Genomic DNA, 24,046 nt, shown 5'->3' with positions numbered 1-24,046 from the left:
TCAGGAACGAAAACAAAGTTGCTGGAAAAGCTCAGCTGGTCAGGCATCATCTGTGAAGGAGAAAACGGTTAACGTTTTTTGAGTCCAGTGACCCTTACTTAGAACTAAGGGTTCTGAGGAAGGGTCACCAGACCTGAAATGTTAACTCAAATAAACGCTACCTTGTTCATACAACTATCAACACATACCTGACTTGTTTGCCCATCATCTGTTGGTTGGTACAAATCACTGATTGAAACAAATCTGGAACAGCAGATAAAAAGGATAAGTTAGAAGTTTCTGCTGTTTAATTAGATAAGAATTCAGGAAACCAAAATGCACGACGTATATGAAGTAAAAACAAACACTAAGCATCCAACACTTCTGCGAAATATAGACATGAAGAGGTAACTCTGTTTATGTTTTTTTCATCAGAAATGCATCGTTTTATAACCAAACTAATCCAGAGATTGATTTGAGCACATGGTGGAGGACTGGAAAGTGAATGCTTAGCAACTCCCAATATAAAACAGGACTAAGTTTTTTTGTGGTGATTCATTCATCAGAGTTTCGTGCTGGTCAACAACAGACAGAGAACTGACGAAACAGCCCAGGTTCAGAGACTTCAGAGCTGAAATTCACCTAAAATGGCTAGTCCCTGATCAAACTATGACCCCAAGTTTGTAATGTCCCCAACAATGGGAAGCCATCCCATCAGCATTTTCCCTGTCAATTACCCTTAGATTCATAGTTGCTCCATTAAGTTCAGTTCGCTTTCTTTGAAATTTCAACCAGCATTAGCTCCCTTATAAGACAACAGCTAGTTCTCCTGTATGGCGGAGGGAAGTGATAGTCTAGTGGTATTATCGCTGGACTGTTAACACAGAGACCCACATAATGCTCTGGAAACCTGGGTTCCAATTCAGCCATGGCAGATGGTGGAATTTGAATTCCATAAATATCTGAAATTAATAACCTAATGATTACCAATTGTCAGGAAAAACCCATCAGGTTCATTCATATCTTCTAGTGAAGGAAACTACCATCCTTACCTGGTCTGGCCTACATGTGACTCTAGACCCACAGCAATATGGTTGACTCTAAACTGCCCTCTGGGCAATTGGGGATGGGCAAAAAAAATGCTGCCTAGTCAGTGATGGCCTCATCCCGTAAATGAATAAAGAAAGATAGACAGACATTCTTGTGTGATCTTGCGTTACAGAAAGCCACCTGTGAAAATTGCATTATAGGGAAATCACTGTACCTGTACAGCAGAAAGTTTGTATTAGCCAAACAGCATCCACTATACATCAATCACATTACAGCCCAACTTGTGTTAAGAAACATGCAGTTAGCGTAACTACCTGCACTTTCAGCCTAGGAGTCAGCCTGAAGAACTTTTGCAGAATTGCTTCCATGCACATATATGAATGATAAACACAACAGAGATAGAAATAGAAGGCAATATTGATAGGGTCAATGAAGGAGGGCAAAAGGAAGCCCATATGGAGCACAAACTCCAGCTTAGGACAAGTAATCTGTCTCTGTGCCATAAATCCTGCATAATACAACAAAAGTAATAGCACTATCTTACACAAAATTAAAAACAGATAACACGTTGCATTCAGTGCCTTACGATTTGTCTATAGGATCCAGAAGTTCTAGAGCTGGTTGAACCTCCTTCTCAGGATTGTTGGTCTCCACAGTAGTGCTGACAATGGCAATGTACTTGCCTTCGGCTGCGACATTGTGTGCATATGACACAACACAAACATAGATGTCTGAAAGAAAAGTTCATTGGTTCATAGGTTTGAAGAAAAAACCACTTCACTGAAATTGCACCAATCCTACGACCAAACAGCTACAATCAAGTCTCTTCTTTTTGGGCAACTTTTAATTCTGTGGCCTATGGTGAACTGTACTATCAGCCCTGAGACTTGCCCAAGTGGCCAATCCTTGTTTGTGAGCACAGTCGGGGAGCGAGAGGAGGTTGTTCAACCGTCATGAATGTGGTGATAATGTTATGATAGCACCATTCTCATCCAAAAAATCTATGGACACATGTAAGCAGACATTCAAACCAAAGACACTGAACAGCTATCAGGAAAGAGAGCTGGGAATGTTTTTTTAGCCCTCACTAGCCTGGGAGATTCAATTCGCTTGTGGAATCCTAGCCTTATTGTGGTAGAGATCTTTTACTTTTGAATGGTTCGGTGATTGGGTCTGTAATAAGCAACTTAAAGATGCCACTTGGCCCACTGTTGAAGATGGCCCACAGCCTCACTACAATATTGCATCAATGGAGTTTTTGATGCACTTTTAACAGGGTTCATACTGTTGAAGAGGCATTTTTGATGCCGAGGACACTCCCACTCTTATTTCATGCAATTTGCTTTAAATATCACACATTACCCGACTTTCTGTTGACTTGCATCTGTGGAATAATAATCTGGCAGGAGTTACAATCATTAGTATTTTTGACAGGATGGCTGAGGATACAGATGACTCTGACAACCTTTCCAACCTTCTTCACCAGATTGGGTACATAGCTGGGGTCGCAGATCAGCTGCTTGCAACGAGCAGTCTGTAAGAGAGATCAGCAAGTAAAGATTGATATTAATTTTCCAGTTATAACCAAAATTAAGCCCTTGAATCAGTTTCCCCAGTTAGTGAACATGAAAAAATTATGAGAAACAAAACAAGAAAAAAGGAGAGAATATTATGAGCGTGACTGTGCTCCCCCAGTGCTTTTCACTCAAATACTGAAAATTAAGTGAATGTAAACAGTAATTTTCTGAAAATTACAAAGGCTATAATGGATCACTTAACACAGGAACAGGACACACTACAAATAAGAGTGAAATGCTGAAGCAGAAATTCAGAAACAAAAATTGAAAATATTGGAAACACTCAGCCAGGCAGGCAGCCTCTACGCAGGGAAGCAAATATTTCACCTCAATGACCCTTCTTTAAAGCTGGGATAAATCAGAAAATGTAACAGATTTTGAAGGCTATGTTGTGGCACAAATTGTAACAACACTTTTGGAGGCAATCACCCAAAATTAATATTTTCATATTACAAAGCTTAATGATAACATGCATAAAGTGAAAAATCTGCTTATTTCCCCCTTACATTCCAGAAGGAAATGAAACAAAAAAAAACAAACTTATTTTGATATCAGGTCAGAGGAGTAATGAAATTTGTTGCACCACTTAACCTTGGGACTGGACAGTCTCAGTGTGCACAGTCAGATCAAGATTGGACATGTGGAAAGCCAAATTAATCTTGTCAGGTAACTCATGGCATTAGATTGGCTGCCAGATTATACTTTTCATTTGGATACCTCAAGAATGAGAAGTTAAGTTATTTATGAAATTGCTCTCGGCATATTCAAGTGTTGTTTCAGCAGTACCTGAAGACTTCTTCCTGACAAGCAGCTTGTTAACTCAGAGCAGCAGTCAATCGAAAATACAATGGGAATGTGCTTTCCACAGTGGTTTCAGTTTTAGTTAAATGATCAGTTCAGAGCTTCAAAGAAAAACTTCCTTTCCCATTAACATCACTCATGCAGATGGGTCATGGCATCATCTCTGATCGTGCAGCCCCATCTCCTGCATTAGCAGCAGATACTCCAGCAAATCAAATTACCATCAACTAAAAATTGAACTGAACTAGCCAGATAAATACTACGGCTCCAAGAACAGAGGCTCAGAGTTCTTCAGTGAGTACCTGATTCCCAAAAAGCCTATCATCCATGTTTTACAAAAGGCACAAGTCAGGGCTGTCTGGGTCAGTGCAGCTCCAACAGCACTCGAAACTTGACACCATCTGGGACAAATCAGTTACTTGATTGTGGAGGTGGTGGCAATCATTGCATAGCCTTCACCACTGACACTCAGTCGTTGCAGCGTGTATTATCAAGATGCACTGATCCTTAGACAACAAGCATAACCATTAGCATCTACAAAGACAAGTGCTTTTGGGAACACTGTCACTTACAAGTTTCCCTCCAAACCACTCACTACCCTAATGTGGAAACATTGCATTTCCATCAATGGGTCAAAATCATGGAAATATCCCCCAATCGTATTGTGAGTTTAGCAACAGCAACACAGCCAGCGATGTCATATCCCACGAATGAACAACTAAACAAAAAAAGTGCAAGTGAAAAAGGAGATGGTGAAATTGGAATAAAACAGAATGGCCATGACAGAATTAAATCAAGAGATTAAATGACAAAAGTTTGTTGTGCAGAGCTGAAGAAAGGGGAATAATGCAGGAATTAAAGGTGTGTTTACAGCAGGTGTGAATGGCAGGCTGATGAATAGCTGCAAAAGGTACAGCACTAATAAAACCACCATTACAGTAGGAGTGTGTGAAAGGATTTTGTTTTCGTGTCCGTTCTCAAACGGAATGGTACGCAAGTCTGAAAACAGTGCAGAACAGAATAGTGGAAAGAAGCTGCTCAAGCATGGGAAAATATTCATTTCTCAGGTCTTTAAAATTACACTCATATCTGGGATCATATTGCTAAGTACAAGCATTCTAAAGTCTGGGACCCCTGCATCCTTTAAAGTCAATCTCAATCACATTCTTTTCTCCTTTGTGTCAAGACACTTATTTCAAGCTTGAATTCATGTACTACTCCAAACTGATTTTTTTTTCTTTGCCTCAAACTTAAATACAATTTACAGCAGAGAAACAGGTCTTCATACCCAAGGTTTTATTAGTGCACAGCAGGAGCTTCCAGCCACTCAACTTCATTTAACCCTATGTTCTTATTTAGTTCCTCTTCGAGACATCCAAGCTACTCTAGAAAATTAGGCAAATCAGGTTAGGTGATACTGATGGGAGATAGAAAAACCAAATAGACTTCGATTTACATACAAAAAAGTATCTGCACCCTTCAGGGCATCCTAAAAGGCCCCTCAGCAAAGGGGGCATCCTGTAGTGTTGTATCTGTCAATAACAAAGGGCTCACAACGAAAGAAAGTAGACAAAGTGGGTTGGATAGCCCATTTCTGTTTTGACATTTATGCACTGGCCTGAACGTCTCTACACAGTTCCACATTCTGACTACTCTTAGCAAAGCAGTATTCCCTGAATTCCTTATTAGATTCATTAATGACTACTTAATATTTATATGAGTTCTGAAAACTGCTCGTACGGCTTCATACCACACAACTTACCTCCCCTTCAGACTTGACACCCACCACACGCCCCTTCTCATACACAATTTCATCCACTGGTTTGTTAAGCATGTAAGTGCCCCCATAGATAGCGCTCAATCTGGAAAAGAAGTTGAGAAACAGAGGGAAAAAAAAAAAAAATCAGACTTCAGTTTAAGAAACAGCTTGTTAGTGCTGTCTAACAGACAGTACAAATGCTAGCATCCTAATCAAATGTCAGGACATCACATCATCATTGGCCTTAAATGGTACCCAAGCTGCATTTTGCCTAACCATTTAATGATTATAAAATATATAACAAACAAATAGCACGGAAAATCACCACATTCTGATGCCCTCGAGTTGCACTTGCAAAGCATCGTGGACTGAGCTGTCTCAGCTAACATTAGGCTCAATTCTCAACACAGTTGCATCTATTTGCTCGTATCAAAAAAGTGATGCTTTAATTACTTCAAAATATTAGTCATATTTTGAGAGAAAATAGTTGAAGTTTAATTTGAATAATGTTATGCAGAAAAGACAACTTCCTGAATTCATTACAGACTTTGTTACAGCATGAACACTAGGGTGCCAAAAGACTAAGAGCTGCTCCAACCCGCAGAAAAGAAAGCACCAAAAACATTAAATAAACATGAATAATGCATGATTTAAACTAAAGCAAGTGAATTTCACATTGGCTTTGTTGATAGAAAATTTGGCCAAACTCATTTGGCTACCAACGACCATGTTGTGGGTAAGAGCATGAAGTGATTGGAAGTTCCATCGAAAATGTTAGATATATGCAGCTTTAAGGAGGAATTACTATCACAGAACAATGACACTCAGATATAGAGGTGAACAAGCTGGACTGCAAAATTCATTGCACAGATACTGTCCTGCACTTACCTAGCAAAGCCTTGTGGCAGTTCTCCAAGCCCATAGAGTGGGTAAAGATAGGGACTCTTGCTGTACCGTGCCAAAGATTCACTGTATAGTTTAATGCGATTGATGGTATCCAGACATGGTTGGTCCAGGTAACTGGGATCAAATTGGCAGAAGGTCACATATCTTTAACAACAACAGAATTCTACCAGTCTTCTTTCAAAAACTAAAGCAAAATTAAAGACCTTGAGCCCTTAGATAAACACAATACACGGATGAGTAACCAAGAGACCAGAAAATCTAGTTAGTGTAGAATTATTCGATACACCTTAAAAAAAGTTTGTTTGTTAAGGGACAATGTTGACCAAGATGTATTAAACTCACCATTCTACAATATACAACATTTCACAACCATCTGAATAGGCCGGTAATGTCAGTTATATCTGTACTATATTGTGAAGTTTGGTACAGTACTTGTGAATTCTACGGCAGGAATTTGAATTTGCTTGTAAAAATAATTGCGGGAAGAGTGCATAGTCCCTTTAAGGGGCGATGTGGTTTTCTAAACTTGGAAATTTAGACAAAAACGTCTGCAAGCAGCTGCAGATATACAGATAGTTCTGAAATTGAAAACTGTGTATCAACTGGCTGAGCAGTTGGAAACGTAGGCTTGTTTTGATGCCAAGTCAACCAGCTTGAATATTAGTCAATTAAATTTAAACCAGTCACTTACAGACTGAAAGCCAATTGAATTTAAAATCAGATTGCGTTGACAACCTAGAACCAATCCTATTGCAAGTAAATTGGCAAGGTTTTAAAAGAGGGTTTGTGCACACCAAGCTGAGCGCGAACTGGAAAGCAAGAAAGAAAGTGAGAAAGAGTAAAACTCTGGCTGTTGCAAAAATCTTTAAGCTCTCTGATTAAACACCATCTAAAAAAGGTAACCACAGCATTCTTTAGCTGATATACCTGATACATGGATTTGAAATAGAAAGGAAGAATCCCTGACTGGAAAATAGCAGAAAAAGAATGGAACATTCTGTAAGGTATGTCCTGACTGTGGTGTTGAGAGTTTGCGTTTTAATTTTTTTATTACTTTGGTTTATCCAAGTGGGATTTGTATTTATTGGAACACCATACCATTAGAACTTGGTTTTAATGGGGAATGGTTAGTTGCACAGAGGGAATTGTTTGGTTTGTTAGTAGTTCTGTTAATTTGTTCATTGTTAAGAGTTAGATAACTAAATTGTTAGTTGATTATACAGCAAGTGAAAGGCTTTCGTTTCATGTAACTTCTCCTTTATAACAGATTGGGAGGTGAAAGGCAGATTATACCATATTTTCCCCCATTTCCTTCAGCAGATTATGAGGCAAAGTGAGCTTCTCTGCGTGCTTTGGTTTTAATTATCAGAGAGGGATTCGACCTTCTCTTCTGTAACAACTAAATATCAGGAAAAAGTCAGTTCCCTTGTGTTTAACCAAACAAGCAACAACTAGCAGAGGCTTGAAGCAAGTTTTCAGCTGGGACCATTAGGAAAACTAAGAAAGCAAACATTACAGGACAATTATCACCTGAAGGCAGAAGTAGATTTAGATTCTTAATAGACAAGAGTATCAAAAGGTTATTCTGGGACATGGGAGCAGACTGAAAAGGGGTAAACAGTTAAATTCTGCTTCTATTTTATACGCTTTTAACTGATGGTGGTGGTCATTGCTTTTATCCACCCCAAGTTGGTGTAAAATTTGTTTTCAGGTGTCTGAACTGTAAACCTTAAGGGTGCACTCTTGCTCCATACCAAACTCAAGTATTCATTTGGTAGTCCCACAAAAGCACCTACCCAAATCTGGTCATTTAGGACAGCTCATTAAAGGAGTTACCACAAACATGCAAACAAGGAGGAGTAGGCCTGTCAGCTCCTCAAGCCTATTCCAACCATTCAATAAGGTAATGACTGATCAGATTATAACCTATTCCCTTTCATTTCACCATATCCTTTCATATTGTTCTCCAATTCCAGATTAAATTTTTCAACCTCTGCCACAGCAGTGCCTTTAGTAAAGCACTTAAACACTAAAAAGTTTAAATAACCTTTTAAAAGGGAACAATGGCAAACGTTTTCCTTCAATTAACACCCACTTGAACGGGAGAGGGGGAAAACTATGGAAGCAATTCTTGTTTATTTTCTCACTCAAAGCCTTTCATAACATTTGAAAATCATTACTAAAATCATTCCTTACCATGCTTTGTTCCAGTTATGCTTCAACATTAATGTGGTGCTCAAATAATGTTTTCATCTACAAAGAATACTGCCCATCGGTATCGGAAATGAGTGACAGTAAGTATCATTTTCACTACATTTCACTTCAAAAGCTTTCTTGTTCTCTAAATCAACAGTTACACTTTGAATGAAACCACTCCCAGCAATTTCCTTTGACTCCAGCCTTCAAAATGAAATTATCTCCAGTGGGTTTCATGCATCTCATAACCCAAAATTTAAAATCTGTCTGGACTAATTTTGAAAAAGTTGACTTGAAGATTAAATTTCATCTGAGAAAAAACCCCACGTTTTTTCTCATTAAACACGTTGTACAGTGGCCGTAAGGGTAACAGTACAAATGGACAGGAACTGCGCAAACAAAATGGTTCCCAACCAAGTAATATGTTGATTTTAAAATTCTCATCCTGGTTTTCAGAACTCGCCATGGTCTTGGTCTTTGCCACCTCATCCAATCCCACAACCCTCCAAGACAGTGTTTGATCAAGAGTTTCTTGTGCCTCAGCAAAATAACATTGTCAGGTGCCAAGGTCTGTGCACAGCCTTGCCCAGCAGGACAAGACTCTTCACAGCTCCAATCATTCCTGTTTTTCAAGACACTTGCTCACATCTCCATCTGAGCAGTTCAAACTCTCACTCACCTACAGCCATGCCTCAGATATCTTCCACAAACCAAATTCTTTCCTACGTAGGCCATTAGAACACTCTTTGCTTTCTCTCTTTTCAGAAGATAGGACACAAATCCAAGACTGGGAGTTAGGTCAGAGTGGCAGGAGCTGGTAAAGGGTGTAGCAGCCTCCTGACTGCTGAAACACAGATTGTTAACTTGGCCAAAGATTAAGGAATGCTGGGTACAATGACCAAGTAAACCTCAATTCACAAATCCCATACACCAGACAGTACAAACACAGCAGCCAGATATTAATGAATTAGCTTAACGTAAAAAGGCAACAGTAATTCTGGACAGACACCAACTTATCCACTAAACAAAAGGCAGGGCCCAGACAGAAAGACATTGTGTCCTGCTACTACAAAGAAGTTAACAGTAGCATTCAATCAAAATGATGGACTCTTGTTTCAAACTATTAAATGTATCTCCCTGATTGGCAAGAACTATAGGAAGTTCCCTCCTCTAATTCTAGTCATTTTGGAATGAAGAATGATGATGAAGTATTTTATTTACACAAAGAGAGATTGCAGATGAATTGTAAAGTTAGCATGTAGGTGTGGCAGTGATTAGGAAAGCCAATGACATTATCACTTATCACAAGCAAAATGGAATATCAAATATAGCCAAGTTATATTGCAGTTACACAGGGCGTTGGTGAGATCCATCTACAGTACAATGTACAGTTCTGGTTTCATGTTGTAATAGGACATAACTGCATTAGCAGTTCAGGGAAGGTTTATTGACACCTGGGATGCTGGGAGTAAATTGAAGGGGAAAAAAAATCCTTGGTTGGGTTGATGCTATATCTATTGGAGTTCAGGAAAATGACAGGTATCTTCTCGATATTGAGGCAACTTATCATTAAGATAAATCCTTAAAATGGTTTCCAATTGTGGAGAGAAACTGAGGGAGAGAGACTGGAGAACAGAGTTTAAAACGTAAAAAGGAGACAAAAAAGTCTGAGGGGTGAGTGTCTCTGGAATTCTTTTATCCAAAGTGTAGCATAGGTAAAATTACTGCACTTTTTTAAAAAAAAAAGTGGAGTTAGACATATTATTTGTTGGGAAAAGGGGAGTCAAAGGTCAAGTTGGTAGATAGAAAAAGATGTGGAGGTGCTGGTGTCGGATTGGGACTGACAAAGTCAAAAATCACACACCAGGTTATAGTCCAACAGGTTTATTTGAAAACCTCAATCTTTCAGGGTGCTGCCCCTCCATCCAGCACAGTGACACAAGAGCACACAAAGTTTATAGGCAGAGGGGTCAAAGGGTCATACAACTGGCACAAGTGAAATGAACAAACCTAAAATGGCTGGCTGACTGCCTCCTTTTGAATATTTACTCATTCATAGATGACTACATTCTGGAAGTTGTAAAAGCAGGATATGCAAAAGACTGTTGTTAGAAAGGAGATGCAAGTTAAAGGAAAGAGAGAGACAAACTTTTTCTTTATGTTAATACCTGCTTGAGCATGAGAGAATTTACAGAAACAATTCTTGTCAATTTACTCACCCAAAACTTTTCAGAAAGTTTGAGTCATAATTAAACCATCCCGCAGAGATAGTGGATTCTCCAGCCTCTGCAGTTCCCAAGATAACAAAAGCGTGGAGCTGGATGAACACAGCAGGCCGAGCAGCAGAGGAGCACAAAAGCTGACGTTTCAGGCCTAAACGTCAGCTTTTGTGCTCCTAAGATGCTGCGCGGCCTGCTGTGTTCATCCAGCTCCACACTTCGTTATCTCTTATATTAAATCATCCCTTAACATGTTTTGTTTCAGTAATGCTTCTCCTTTCTGACAGAGTTAGATGACTACAATCCCTTCCCAAATATAATTGGTGGCCATGTCTTTCAGCTGCCTGGGCCCATGGTCTGAAATTCTCTTCATCTACCTCACTTGCCTCCTGTAACAAGTACTCCATAAAACCTAGATCTTAGACTAAATTTCAATTTTGTCAGATATCACTGTGGCTCAGTATTGTAGTTCATTTTATGATGGTGCTCTAAAGTGTTTTGAGATCGTTGATTGTAATAAAAAGGTGCTATATAAATGCAAGTTTATTATTGTTGTATACTGTAGTTTAAGTGTGTAAAAGTCAGTTAACATACTCATCTGTTCTGTACAGAGCCAAAGCATGTCCTGTGAAATCGATAACCTCTTGTCCAAGATCAAATTTCTTGTAGACCTCTCGCATAGTAGTCTTTCGTGGCTCAACACCTTGGTTTGTTTTCGGGTCATGCTCATCAAAACCGACTACAAATATTAAAAATTTTCGAAATCGGCGTTTTTCAAACATACCCATCAGATCTATAAAGTGAAAAATAAGTATTTATTGCCATGGTGGACAGTTGGCCTTTCTCATTTTCTCCCACACAGTCACACTGTTTGACAACATTATGGTCCACTTCATGACCTTGAAATTTCTGGCTGAAGAGGTCTTTCACCGGTCCATTTAAATTTCATTATTTTAAAGTACTGATCACGTTATTTTGTCTATTGATAGCTAACTGCTGAAGAAATCCAAGATTTATTTGCTTGACACCTATAATATATTGCTCACCCTTTTCACAAATACATTGAGACACTGTTGTTCTGGTTCCAAAGTAATCAAACACTCCTAAAATCATTTCACAGACACATCAGAACATGCATGCACTGTAGAAAGAAGAAAGGATGTCACACAAATTTGATTCAGAACTGAACAGTCAAGTCAGAATTTACGACATAGAAAATAGGCCCTTCGAGCTTGCTCCACCATTCACAATTATGGTTATCATCCAAGTTAACTGCCTGTTCCACCTGCTGCGCCACCCCCCCCCCTCCAAACTCATCAAGGAGATAGCCTAGACCCTAGCTTTTATCTTATTTAAAAGGCAAGTGTGACGTTTTGTGCTCCAGGCATAGGACATGGTACTTAGCTTTAGGCAAAAGACACTTCATTCTTACCCCAGTTAAAACACAAAAGAATTGGAATAACCTAACTACTGGAAAACTCAACAGAATAATAGATCATTTAACCAAGAAACAGCAACTGTTCCAGTGCAGTTATATCCTACAAGCAGCAAGAGCAAGAGACAAGTTCCCCAGCCAACTTTAAAAACTCCAATAAATGCTGAAAACTAAACTGAAACCTTGGTTCTGTGGAAGCCTTACTCTACCCACTCATGTTGCTTCTATTGTTCCAACTTTTAAAAATCTCCATGGCCTCACAAGCTGTTTACTTTATTGGCTTGAAACAGACAACTTTGGATGTGTCCAAATGTCTCGATTTAAAAAACAAACCCAGGACAAAATATACCTCTTGAAACCACTATCATCCCAAAAACTTCTCCTTTTACATCTTGCTAGCCCAGGGATCGGGTTAGTGAACCTTTACCACATTACCCCCATTGTAAGGGCATCCTTCCTCCTAAGGACCCCAAAACCGTACACAATATTCCACAAGTGAACTCACCAAGCCCTTGTATAATTGTAACGCATCCCTGCTGAAATGAATATTCAAATTCTCTTGCTGTAAATGCTAACATACCACTTGCCCTTCTGACTGCCTGCTGCACCTGAATGCTTGCATTCAGTTGCTGATTCACAAGGACGCCCAGGTCGTCTTCTCACACATTCCCCTCTCTCAAATTAGAGCCAGCCATTTAAATAATTATCTGCCTTCCAGTTTTTGCCCCCGAAGTAGATATTTATCCACATTACTGCCATGCATTTTCACCACTCCCTCAGCACACACTAACTAAGCTACATCCTGCTCACATTCCCACCCAGCTTTGTATCATCTCCAAATTGAGCACAAAAATACATACATTCAGTTCCTTTATCCAAATCATTAACATGATCCAGGTCCAAGCACCGATCCCTGCAGCACCCCACTAGGCACTGCCTGCCAGAAAAAGAAAAGACCCATTTTGTCCTACTCTGTTGCCTCTGTAGGAACTAGTTTTCTATCCACCTGAATACAGTACCTCCAATCCCAGGTGCCTTAATTTTACACATGAATCTCATACTGAGAGAGTTTGTCTAAAGCTTTCAAAGTTCAAATTAACCAGATCTACTGGCTCCTCCTCAAACTAGATCCTTAAAAACTTTCAGTACATTTATCATGCATGATTTCCCTTTCATAAATCCATTCTGACTGTCTGATCCTGGCACCGTTTTCTAAGTGCTCAGCTATTAAATCTTTTATATAGCATTTTCCTCAAAAGAATAGTGATCAGCTCTTTAGCCATTCCAAGTTAATGCCTTCAGTCTGCACAAAATCAAAAAATTACACCAGAGCAAGTTTAATAGTCATCATTCTTCATAGAGGGTCAGTCATTTCAAAATTAAACCAAAATGCTTTGCGAGGTCATATCTGGAATGGTGTGTTTTCCTCATCTCCACAAATGTTGCCAGACCAGTAGCAGCCAGCATCTGTAGTTGTTGCTTTTGAGTCTGTGTCATAATGTGATTATCACTTATTTTGTTAAAAAAAGTCAGTCAATGTGCTTTTAAAATAGACAAAAATCTTATAAAAGGCTCCCAAGGTCACATGTGTACACTTATCATATGACATGGAGACCATATTGTACTTACTTCAGGGGAGAAAAAACAAAATCACGAGAGCACCTGAGACTCAAGTGAACACTTCCAATGGATAACCAGAAGTGTTAGTGGTGGGGTCAGATTGTAGATGGCTGGTGTGTCGGAGGATGATGCGTTGTATCCGGGAGGTTAGTGGGGTGGTACATGAGGACTACGGGGATTCTCTTTTGGCTGTTATTGCGGGGGCAGGATGTGAGGGATGAGTTGCAGGAAATGCGGGAGACACAGTTGAGGGCGTTGTGGGGAGGGGGGTTGCGGTCTGCGAAGAACGAGGACATCTTGGATATACGGGAGCAGAATGCCTCATCCTGGGAGCAGATGCAGCAGAGGCAAAGGCATTGGGAAAAGGGAATAGGGGGATGGAATTTTTGCAGGAAGGTGGGTGGGAGGTGTATTCCAGGTAGCTGTGGGAGTCGGTGGGCTTGAAATGGACATGGGTTTCTAGGTGGCTGCCAGGAGATGGAGATAGGGGGGTCCAGGAAGGTGAGGGGTGTGTTGGAGATGGTCCAGGTGAACCTGTGGTTGGGGTGGAAGGTGTTGAAGTGCATGAACTGTTCAAGCTCCTCTTGGGACCACGAGGCGGCGCCGATATGGTCACTGTAACGGAGGAAGAGGTGGGGTTTCGGGCCAATGTAGGTGCGAAAGAGGGACTGTTCCACATGAACAACACTAAAGACATTTTTCCAACCCCACCCTTGTCTGCCTTCCAGGGAGACCACTCTCTCCACGACTCCCTTGTCTGCTCCACACTCCCCTCCAACCCCACCACACCCGGCACCTTCCCCCACAACCGCAGCAAGTGCTACACTTACCCCCACACCCCCATCCCAGGCCCCAAGATGACTTTCCACGTCAAGGTGGTGTTCACCTGCCCATCCGCCAATGTGGTATACTTTATCCGTTGTACACGGTGTGGCTTCCTCTACATCGGGGAAACCAAGCGGAGGCTTGGTGACCGCTGTGCAGAACATCTACGCTTGGCTCACAATAAACAACCATACCTCCCAGTCACAAACCATTTCAACTCCCCCTCCCATTCTGGATGTGAGTTTGCTCGCTGAGCTGGAAGGTTAGTTTTCAGATGTTTTGTCACCTTTCTAGGTATTATCAGTGAGCCTCCGATGAAGTGCTGGTGTTACGTCCTGCTTTCTATTTATCTGTTTAAGTTTCCTTGGGTTGGTGATGTCATTTCCTGTTCCCTTTCTCAGAGGATGGTGGATTGGCTCCAAATCAATGTGTTTGTTGATGGGAAACCGGTTGGAATGCCATGCTTCTAGGAATTCTTGTGCATGTGTGTTTGCTTTGTCCTCAGATGGATGTGTTGTCCCAATCAAAGTGGTGTCCTTCCTCATCTGTAAGGATACTAATGATAGCGGGTCATGTCGTTTTGTGGCTAGTTGACGTCTAGAAGATGTCGTCTAGTGGCTAGAAGACCATCAATAATATCCTTACTAGCATAACATTCACAAAAGAGGAGGAAAACAACAACAAACTGCCATTCCTGGATGTCACAGTAGAGCGAACAGCCAATGGGGAACTTCAAACCAGCGTCTACAGGAAAACAACACATACGGACCAAATACTGAACTACAGGAGCAACCATCCCAACACCCACAAACAAAGCTGCATTAGAACATTATTCCAACGAACCACCACACACTGCAGCACAGAGGAACTACAAAGAGCAGAAGAAAATCACCTATACAGCGTGTTCAAAAAGAACGGGTAGCCAATGAACACAGTCTGCCGATTTCTCAGCAACAAACCCGAACAAACAGACAAAACGTGCCCAGAAACCATACCCATTCTCCCCTACAACAAAGACATTTCACAAATGACTGCCAGACTACTCTGACCTCTTGGCATCAGGGTAGTCCACAAACCCACCAATACACTAAAACAGCAGCTAGTGAACTTAAAAGACCCTATACAGACAACAAGCAAAACAAACGTCATCTACAAAATACCTTGCAAGAACTGTGACAAACACTACATTGGACAAACTGGCAGAAAGCTAGCCACCAGGATACATGAACATCAACTAGCCACAAAATGACATGACCCACTATCACTCATATCCTTACATATAGATGAGGAAGGACACCACTTTGATTGGGACAACACATCCATCCAAGGACAAGCCAAACAGAGACATGCACGAGAATTCCTAGAAGCATGGCATTCCATCAACAAACACATGATTTGGAGCCCATCTACCATCCTCTGAGAAAAACAGCAAATGACATCACCAACCCAAGGAAACCTGAACAGATAAATAGCAAGCAGGACATAACACCAGCACTTCATCGGAGGCTCACTGATGATGTTACCTAGAATGGTGACAAAACGTCTGAAAACTAGCCTTCCAGCTCAGTGAGCAAACTCACATCCAGAAACTCAACCTGAGCTACAAATCTTCTCAAAACTCGCTCCCCCTCCCATTCCTTAGACGACATGTCCATCCTGGGCCTCCTGCAGTGCCATAATGATGCCACCCGAAGGTTGCAGGAACAGCAACTCTTATTCCGCTTGGGAACCCTACACCCCAAATGGTATCAATGTGGATTTCAAAATCTGCCTCAATCTCCCCTCCCCGCACTGCATCCCAAATCCAGCCCAGCTCGTCCCCGCCTCCCTAACTTGTTCTTCCTCTCACCTATCCCCTCCTGCCACCTCAAGCCGCACCTCCATTTTCTACCTACTAACCTCATTCCGCCCCTTGACCTGTCCATCCTCCCCAGACGGACCTATCCCCTCTCTACCTCCCCACCTATACTCTCCTCTCCACCTATCTTCTCCTCTGTCCATCTTCAGTCTGCCTCCCCTCTCTCCCTATTTATTTCCGAACCCTCTCCCCATCCCCCTCTCTGATGAAGGGTCTAGGCCCAAAACGTCAGCTTGTGCTTCCAAGATGCTGCTTGGCCTGCTGTGTTCATCTGGCTCCACACTTTGACACAGCACTTCAGCTGATGAAGGAGCAGTACTCCAAAAACTTGTGGCTTCAAGTAAATCTGTTGCACCATAACCTGGTGTTGTGTGACTTCTGACCATTATGAAAGCATGATGAGACCGTTCTAGATAGCAGTTATTTCAGTTATAACAAGTACTTTATTATGAGAAACCAGGTTGTGAACAGAAACTGAAAGTCACTGCTTTTCAACAGGGAGACAGGGAAAGGTGAACCAGCTAAAAGGCTTTCTAAAATGAACCAGGCTACCATAGAGCCACAAGCTACAGCTCAGTGCCAGAGTAAAACTCCCTCCCAGGACGTGTTTCACTCAGTTCATCTGCAGGAACAACCTCCAAATGTTCAACTACCAAAGCCATCACAGCAGCTGACTCGCACCTTCACTACAGAAAGTCAATGTTGAGCCACGTTAATAACAATTAGACAATTACTCAGCCTCATAGGAAACATTTCTCCTTATTTGACATCTTCGTCATTTTTATTTTTAAGAACAGAAATACTTTTCTACAATAATTCTATATATCACCTTCTTTAAAAACTGTGCTGCTTTTTATCAATTCAGACAAACCTCAAAAAACGGGCTCAACAAGCTATTCAAATTCAGACTTCATGGACCATTTCGAGGACACATCTGGTGAGGTAATGACACTTTGTTATGTGTATGCTTTCAAATAATCAGATGGAATTCAAACTTGTAACATATTCTGTGAATATTCTGCCTTTCTCAAGGACAAAAGAGTTAAAAAGTCAGCACTGAAATTCAGATTGAATTGCACCATCTCCTTATTTTCTTAGAAGTTGGTTTTCCTAATGTCCTTTCTTAGGACCGATTTGTTGCTAAGTCAAGATTGATACTACCTACCCACATTTCACCTCCTACATCGTTACTGTTCTGCACTACAGAGACTGCTTGCCTAAGTTTTCTGAGAAATGTTAAAACCTTGAGGAACCTATTTTTGCCAATTTTTCACGTGCAAAATTAAAAATGCATGGAAAAAAGGCTATAATTTAGACCGTAGCTGCTGGAACCAAGCAACATCGAGTAACAACTCTTAAGTGACCCCTAAGCTGGAAAAAAAGATTTAAAAAACCAACCTGCAGAACAATAAAGTGCTGTCATTTGTTATAATTGAGAATGCCTTCAAATAAAATTAACCCCATCTTTGGAAGCAGTCCTTCTTGCTGCTGCACCAAAACGTGCATAAGGCTGTTAAAAAACCCCTGAATTCGTTTTTACCACAGATGTGGGCATTTCTGTATTGCCCGGTGTTTTAAGATTCTACAGTGTTTCATAAAAAAAGGGCAGAAAAGAATGGTTAAAAATTGCTTATTCTTTGAAAGATCAGCAAATGGAGAAGTCAATTGAGAAGCAGACCAGCAAAATGACAGTACACTTTTGTTGACACTGCTCACAGATACCAGACAAATTGGCATCAATGCCTTTTTCATTTTCACAAAGAGCTGAAATGACATGCAACTTTGAAGTGTAGACATTTCTGCATCAGATTCTACCACAATTTTAAAAAAACCAAGGAACCTTTCAAAAGCACAAAGCAATGCACAATGTATTGTTAAACAATAAATTATACAGATGACTTCTACTTTTAAATGCAGTTGACCTTAGGCTGCAACGTACAACCGTTGTTGTTAGGTGGTCACCAAGAAATATCCTCTACATTGCAAGCTTAAATAGTAGCTCATCATGTTTGGAAACCCGTAAATAGATATTTTTCCCCCCACCTCTTGATCAGCAAGTATTTCTAGATGGTCATTCATGTTGTGCCCAGCGAAAGGATGGTGTAATACTTTCAGCATGTTCTTACTTCTTCACGAACAAACCCACAGACACTCACTCTCACACGAGGACCCATGCTCACTTCCTTTTGTTTTTCCTTTTTTAATTACATATAAAAACAGATAACAGGAGTTATTATATCTCCTCGCTTGATCTTTTATTTTCAAAAAAATCACTCAATTTCTCCCTTTATCTTTCTAAAGAGAAGTCTTTGGTTTTTAAATTCTGCCCTTGCTTCTGACCTACCACTAACCTTGGCAGTATGACCTTTTTTTCCCCTTCAACTTAGCACTGTTGTGAACTTCTTCAGTTCACCAGATGTGATACATCCCACTGAGTCTATTTCTGACTTGTATAGCTAAATGTTTTGTCAAATGATTGTCAGTACATCACTATTGATCTACCGCTGAACTTAAATTTCAGAGTTTATTTCAGCCAGCTTCACTCATATATAGTACATACAACACAGAACAATACAGCACAGAACAGGCCCTTCGGCCCTCGATGTTGCACCGACCTGTGAGAACTAATGTTATTTGTCTTAATAGAAGTCTCAAACACAAGTCTTAGACCCAATTTTTCTCTTCCTTGAGGAAAAATTGAAAAATTCAAAACACTTATCTTTACTAGGAGGTCATAAGTTAATCCAACCTCACTGATCCGAATTGTCTGCATTCTGGTTGGCTCCAGAGTAACTCAGAAGGGTTCATCTTAGCATCATTTTAAAACGTGGAGGATTTAAAACAAAATGCCCGAGACAGAAATAAAATTTCAGTCTTAAAATGGAAACAAAAACAGGTCACACTCTTACTCACCAGAGGCTAAAGCTTCAGTCTCTGCGGATGGGACTTTATGGATTTTCCCTGCTTTGTAGACAAAGCTTCCTTCGACCACCTTGAAGTCGAGGTAACGGGTAACTTCTGTATAAAGCAGCATTTTAACAAGCTGACCTGAGGAAAAGCACCATTGACAGCCATGTAAAATATAAATGATCGAGTAACACATTAAAAGAACACATCTGAATCCCACTGGAATGTTTTAGCAACAAACTGATCAAAAGGCAGTATTGAAAGAAAGAGATATGAAGCGCAAGAAAAAAAAAAATCCATGGTCAGGCCCTGCCTGAACGTTGTGCCCTATTGCAAGCTTTCCGATTAGTCTTATTGTCTGAAAGGGCATATTTGTGACTTACACCCAATGGAATGGATTTATTAAAATGCTGCTGTCATTACAGGTAACTCAAACCTGATGAATTTAATTAAACTGCTTTGCTTTCTTACGTATTCCTGTGATTTTCTTTCCTGTTGTGATGTCAGGTATTTGATTAACAACACATTGTTCACCTTGATATCAAGTACGTCTTCCATAATTTATGTTTCTAGCTGCTATACACCTTAGTGAAATTAACATGTTCTCATTGGGAACAGTTGCAGAGTCAGAAAATGGTTACACATCAGCAAGGAAGAGACTGTTCCACCCATCCTGCTCTTGCAGTTATTTTTAAAGAGCAATTCAACTCAGTCCACTCCAGTGACTTTTCTTTGTCCCTAAAAACTTGAAATTTGGATCAAAAAGGAAGGAGTGCTGGTACAAACAATGCAATACCTGCTACACTAAATTCCACAGATTACGGTCAGCTGAAATCAGAACAAATAACGGCGACTTTTTGACTGCATCTTTCAAAGCAAATTTCTGTAAACATAAATGTAAGGAGTGTCAACATGAAGAATCTAGCAGCACCCCTGACGACTATTAACATGCATTCATACATGCCAAGTCCAATAATGGACTCCAAATCAACATTACTGTATCACCATTATCTCCTTTGCCACCCCTACTATGGCCCGAGTGAGATAATGGACATATTTGTGTCTTATGTTCAAGTGTAGGTATTCACATTGCATATTTGAGGTTAACAACAAAGCTGAACCTTCCAACATTATTCTAGACAAAACAAACCTAGTACTTCAAAAAAAAACTCAAATCCATTTTCCAGGAATTGCATAATTTAGAATATCTGAAGTACTGAACTTAAGTAATTTCTTTCAAGTGCAGTCTCTGTGGCTTTGCTAGCACAATGTGTCATTCTGTATACAGCACACTACTACAGATCAAACTAACATACGAATTGTAAATTAGTTGGCAGGTTTAACTGAGGAACCATTGCACCAGGAGAAGTTTTGGCTCTTTAAATAGTATCATGGGATTCAGGATGTGAGTTTGGTCGCTGAGCTGAAAGGTTAGTTTTCAGACATTTCATCACCATTCTAGGTAACATCATCAGTGAGCCTCCGAAGCAGTGCTGTTCAGAACAGGAAATGACATCACCAACCCAAGGGAACCTAACCAGATAAATAGAAAGCGGGGCATAACACCAGTGATTCGTCGGAGGCTCACTGATGATGTTACCTAGAATGGTGATGAAACATCTGAAAACTAACCTTCCAGCTCAGCGACCAAACTCACATCCAGAACTTCAACTTGAGTTACAAATCCTCTCAAAACTCGCTCGTATCATGGGATCTTAAACATTCATCTGAGCAGTGGGTCAACATTACAACCAGAAAGGAAACACTTCCTCAGTATAGTACCATAGTGACAGCTTAATCATGGGCTTCTATGTTCATGAGGCACTTGATCTTGGACTCAAGCAAATGTTTAACCAGCTCAACCATATGGCAGCAGCATTCTTAGTTAACACCCCCATTGTCTTTCCTTATAGTTGGCAAGTATTTTGAAATTCCAGTCCTAATTTTCCATTTTCGCATATTGTACAATGAAATTTGCTATTCATTACCATTTGCCATAAGGAATTTAGGGATCAGATCTACATTCCAATCCCTGCCTCTTCCCATGGATTCTGGAGGACTCCCAGCAATCTTGAACCTTTTAAACAGCTGCAAGGAAATGCAAAATATATTTAGCTTCATGTTGTTGGGTAATTTCTTAAAAACAAAGTAGACATTGTGGTGCTGTTTGCTTATTGTTCCTTCAAGGGCTGCAATCCCAAATTAAGATACACTTCACTACATTACGCAATGCAGAGCTTTTCAAAGCCTCAACTCCCCAAGACTCTCCCCAAAATTCTTCTACTGCAATAAAAGGTCCAAATTTCAATTGTCCAACTGTATATTTCTTGAAGAAAGTCAAAGCACTTCCAAATCAAAGGGCAAAGAAAAATCATAGCTACATAAAAACAACTTGATTTTATCAGTAACTGTTGTATTTGCCTAAATTGATGCTGGTAAAATTTCCTGCTACATACTTACATAATCATCTGGTAGCAACCTATTTATGCCAACTGGCAATTCTGTGTAGATGATGTTACATTAGGAGTTCACCCGGAGGAATCTATGGAAAGGCTCACCATATGGTGTGCAGTTAAGCCATTTAAAACAGCAAAGTTTCCATTCCTGTTAACTATGGGCTTAGCAATCAGCTTAAAAAAAAGTTAGTCAGCCAGATCATGTTTCAGCCCTCGACTGTGAGGCTATGCCCTCTGGTCCTAGACTCCCCCACAAAGGAAAAGATGCTCTCAGCATTTACCCTGTCAAGCCCATTAATGATCATATGTTTCAACGCAATCGCTCTTCATGCTTTTCAACTCCAGTCAGCAGAGTCCCAACCTGTTTAGCTCATCAGGATGATCCCTCCAGACCAGGGATCAGCCGAATGGACCTTTGCTGAACAGCCTTTAATGAAATGATAATTTTCCCTTAAATAATGGGACCAAAATCACTCAGTATTCCAAATATTGTCTCACCAGCACCTGTACATTTGCAGCAAGCTTTACCAACTCTCATACTCCAAATCCCTTTTTTTTGGGGGGGGCAACACAATTTTAGAATCAGTTGTGCAGCCTTGCTGATTACCCACTGCACACGTGCTAGCTTTCTGCAGCTTTTCTCCATGTGAAAACTGTTCTTTTGGTCTCCCTTCCAAAAAAATGAACTTAACGTTTCCCCATTAAATATTTATTTGGGCAACGTTTTGCCCACTTATTTATTCTATCATTCTCTAACTTATTTGCATCCATCTTGTAACCTACCTTCACAAATACTTTTCTTTTACTGCAAATTTGGCTGCAGGCCATGCACTGGTAAGCCATTAACATATATCGTGAACAGATGCAGTCCCAGGTCACCAAACTAAAGAAGGACTCCATATCTCCACTTGCTATTTCCTACCTATGAGCCAATTCTCTATCAATGCCAGTCTCCTACCTCCAACACTTAGCTCACAAAAGGCTGTTAGCTTGACAGACACTAAGAACTGTAGATGCTGGAGAATCTGAAATAATAAGGTGAAGAGGTGGGTGAACACAGCAGGTCAAGCAGCGGACCAGCAGGAAGGCTGACGTTTCACACCTAGACCCTTCTTCAGAAATGGAGGAAGGGAAGGGGGTTCTGAAATAAATAGGGAGAGGAGGTGGAGGATGCAGGAGAAGATAGGTGGAGAGGAGACAGACCAGTCAAAGAGGCAGGGGTGGAGCCAGTAAAAGCAGAGTGTAGGTGGGGAGGTAGGGAGGGAATAGGTCAGTCCAGCGATGACCGACAGTTCCAGGAAACAGGATGAGGTTAGGAGGTAGGAGGGGATAGGTGGGAGGAAGGACAGGTTAGGGAGATGGGGGATGAGCTGGGCTGGTTTTGGGATGTGCTAAGGGGGGGCAGGGGCGGAATTTTGAAGCTTGTGAAATCCACATTGATACCATTGGGCTGCAGGGTTCCCAAGCGGAATGATTAGCTGTTCCTGCAACCTTCGGGTGGCATTGTTGTGGCACTGCAGGAGGCCCAGGATGGACATGTTGTATGAGGAATGGGAGGGGGAGTTGAAATGGTTCATGAATGAGAGGTGCAGTTGTTTTTCCCCTGCAACCGCAGGAAATGCTACACCTGCTCCTACACCTCACCCCTCACGTCCATCCCAGGACCCGAGAAGTCTGCGCACATCAAGCAGATGTTCATCTGTTAAATGTGGTATACTGCATCCACTGTTCCCGTTGTGGCCTCCTCTATAACGGGGAAACCAAGCGGAGGCTTGGGGACCGCTTTTTTGGAACACCTACGCTCAGTTAGCAATAAACAACTGCACCTCCCAGTCTCGAACCATTTCAACTCCCCCTCCTATTCCTCATATGACATGTCCATCCGGGCCTCCTGCAGTGCCACAATGATGCCACCCAAAGGTTGCAGGAACAGCTAATCATTCCACTTGGGAACCCCGCAGCCCAATGGTATCAATGTGGATTTCACAAGCTTCAAAATCCCTCCTCCCCTTACCGCATCCCAAAACGAGCTCATCCCCGCCTCCCTAACCTGTCCTTCCTCCGACCTATCCCCTCCTCCTGCCTCAAGCCCCACCCCCATCTCCTACCTACTAACCTCATCCCGCCCCTTTGACCTGTCCGTCATCCCGAGACGGACCTATTCCCTCCCCACCTACACTCACCTCTACTGGATCCATCCCCGCCTCTTTAACTTGTCTGTCTCCTCTCCTCCTATCTTCTCCTCCATCTACCTCCACCCCCCTCCCTATTTATTTCAGAACCCCTTTTCCCTCCCCTATTTCTGAAGAAGGGTCTAGGCCTGAAACGTCAGCCTTCCCGCTCCTAGGAAGCTGCTTGGCCTGCTGTGTTCATCCAGCTCCACACATGGTTATCTGGAACGTCATTGACAGGATGGGGAAGTAGAAGAAATGCAGTAATCATGAACAGAAAAGAATTG

The 24,046-nt window shown here is 41.2% G+C and overlaps 1 protein-coding gene across 1 annotated transcript in view; it reads right to left on the bottom strand.

The window, feature by feature from the left end:
* The window catches only part of LOC125460147 (rab GDP dissociation inhibitor alpha), a 63,262-nt gene that overhangs the window by 8,472 nt on the left and 30,744 nt on the right, over window positions 1-24,046 (bottom strand). The window contains exons 3-10 of the mRNA XM_048547274.2: window positions 21,121-21,220; window positions 19,139-19,273; window positions 11,082-11,280; window positions 6,055-6,186; window positions 5,170-5,269; window positions 2,392-2,563; window positions 1,616-1,760; window positions 189-243 (exon numbers count right to left, since the gene is read on the bottom strand). Of these exons, the coding sequence (XP_048403231.1) occupies window positions 189-243; window positions 1,616-1,760; window positions 2,392-2,563; window positions 5,170-5,269; window positions 6,055-6,186; window positions 11,082-11,280; window positions 19,139-19,273; window positions 21,121-21,220 (1,038 nt within the window). The remainder of the gene's footprint in view (window positions 1-188; window positions 244-1,615; window positions 1,761-2,391; window positions 2,564-5,169; window positions 5,270-6,054; window positions 6,187-11,081; window positions 11,281-19,138; window positions 19,274-21,120; window positions 21,221-24,046) is intronic.

Source organism: Stegostoma tigrinum, chromosome 11 (assembly GCF_030684315.1).
Source record: "Stegostoma tigrinum isolate sSteTig4 chromosome 11, sSteTig4.hap1, whole genome shotgun sequence".
Classification (NCBI taxonomy): Eukaryota; Metazoa; Chordata; class Chondrichthyes; order Orectolobiformes; family Stegostomatidae; genus Stegostoma; species Stegostoma tigrinum.
The sequence above is the reverse complement of the archived record's forward strand: the minus strand, read 5'-3'. Positions and strand labels throughout refer to the sequence as shown.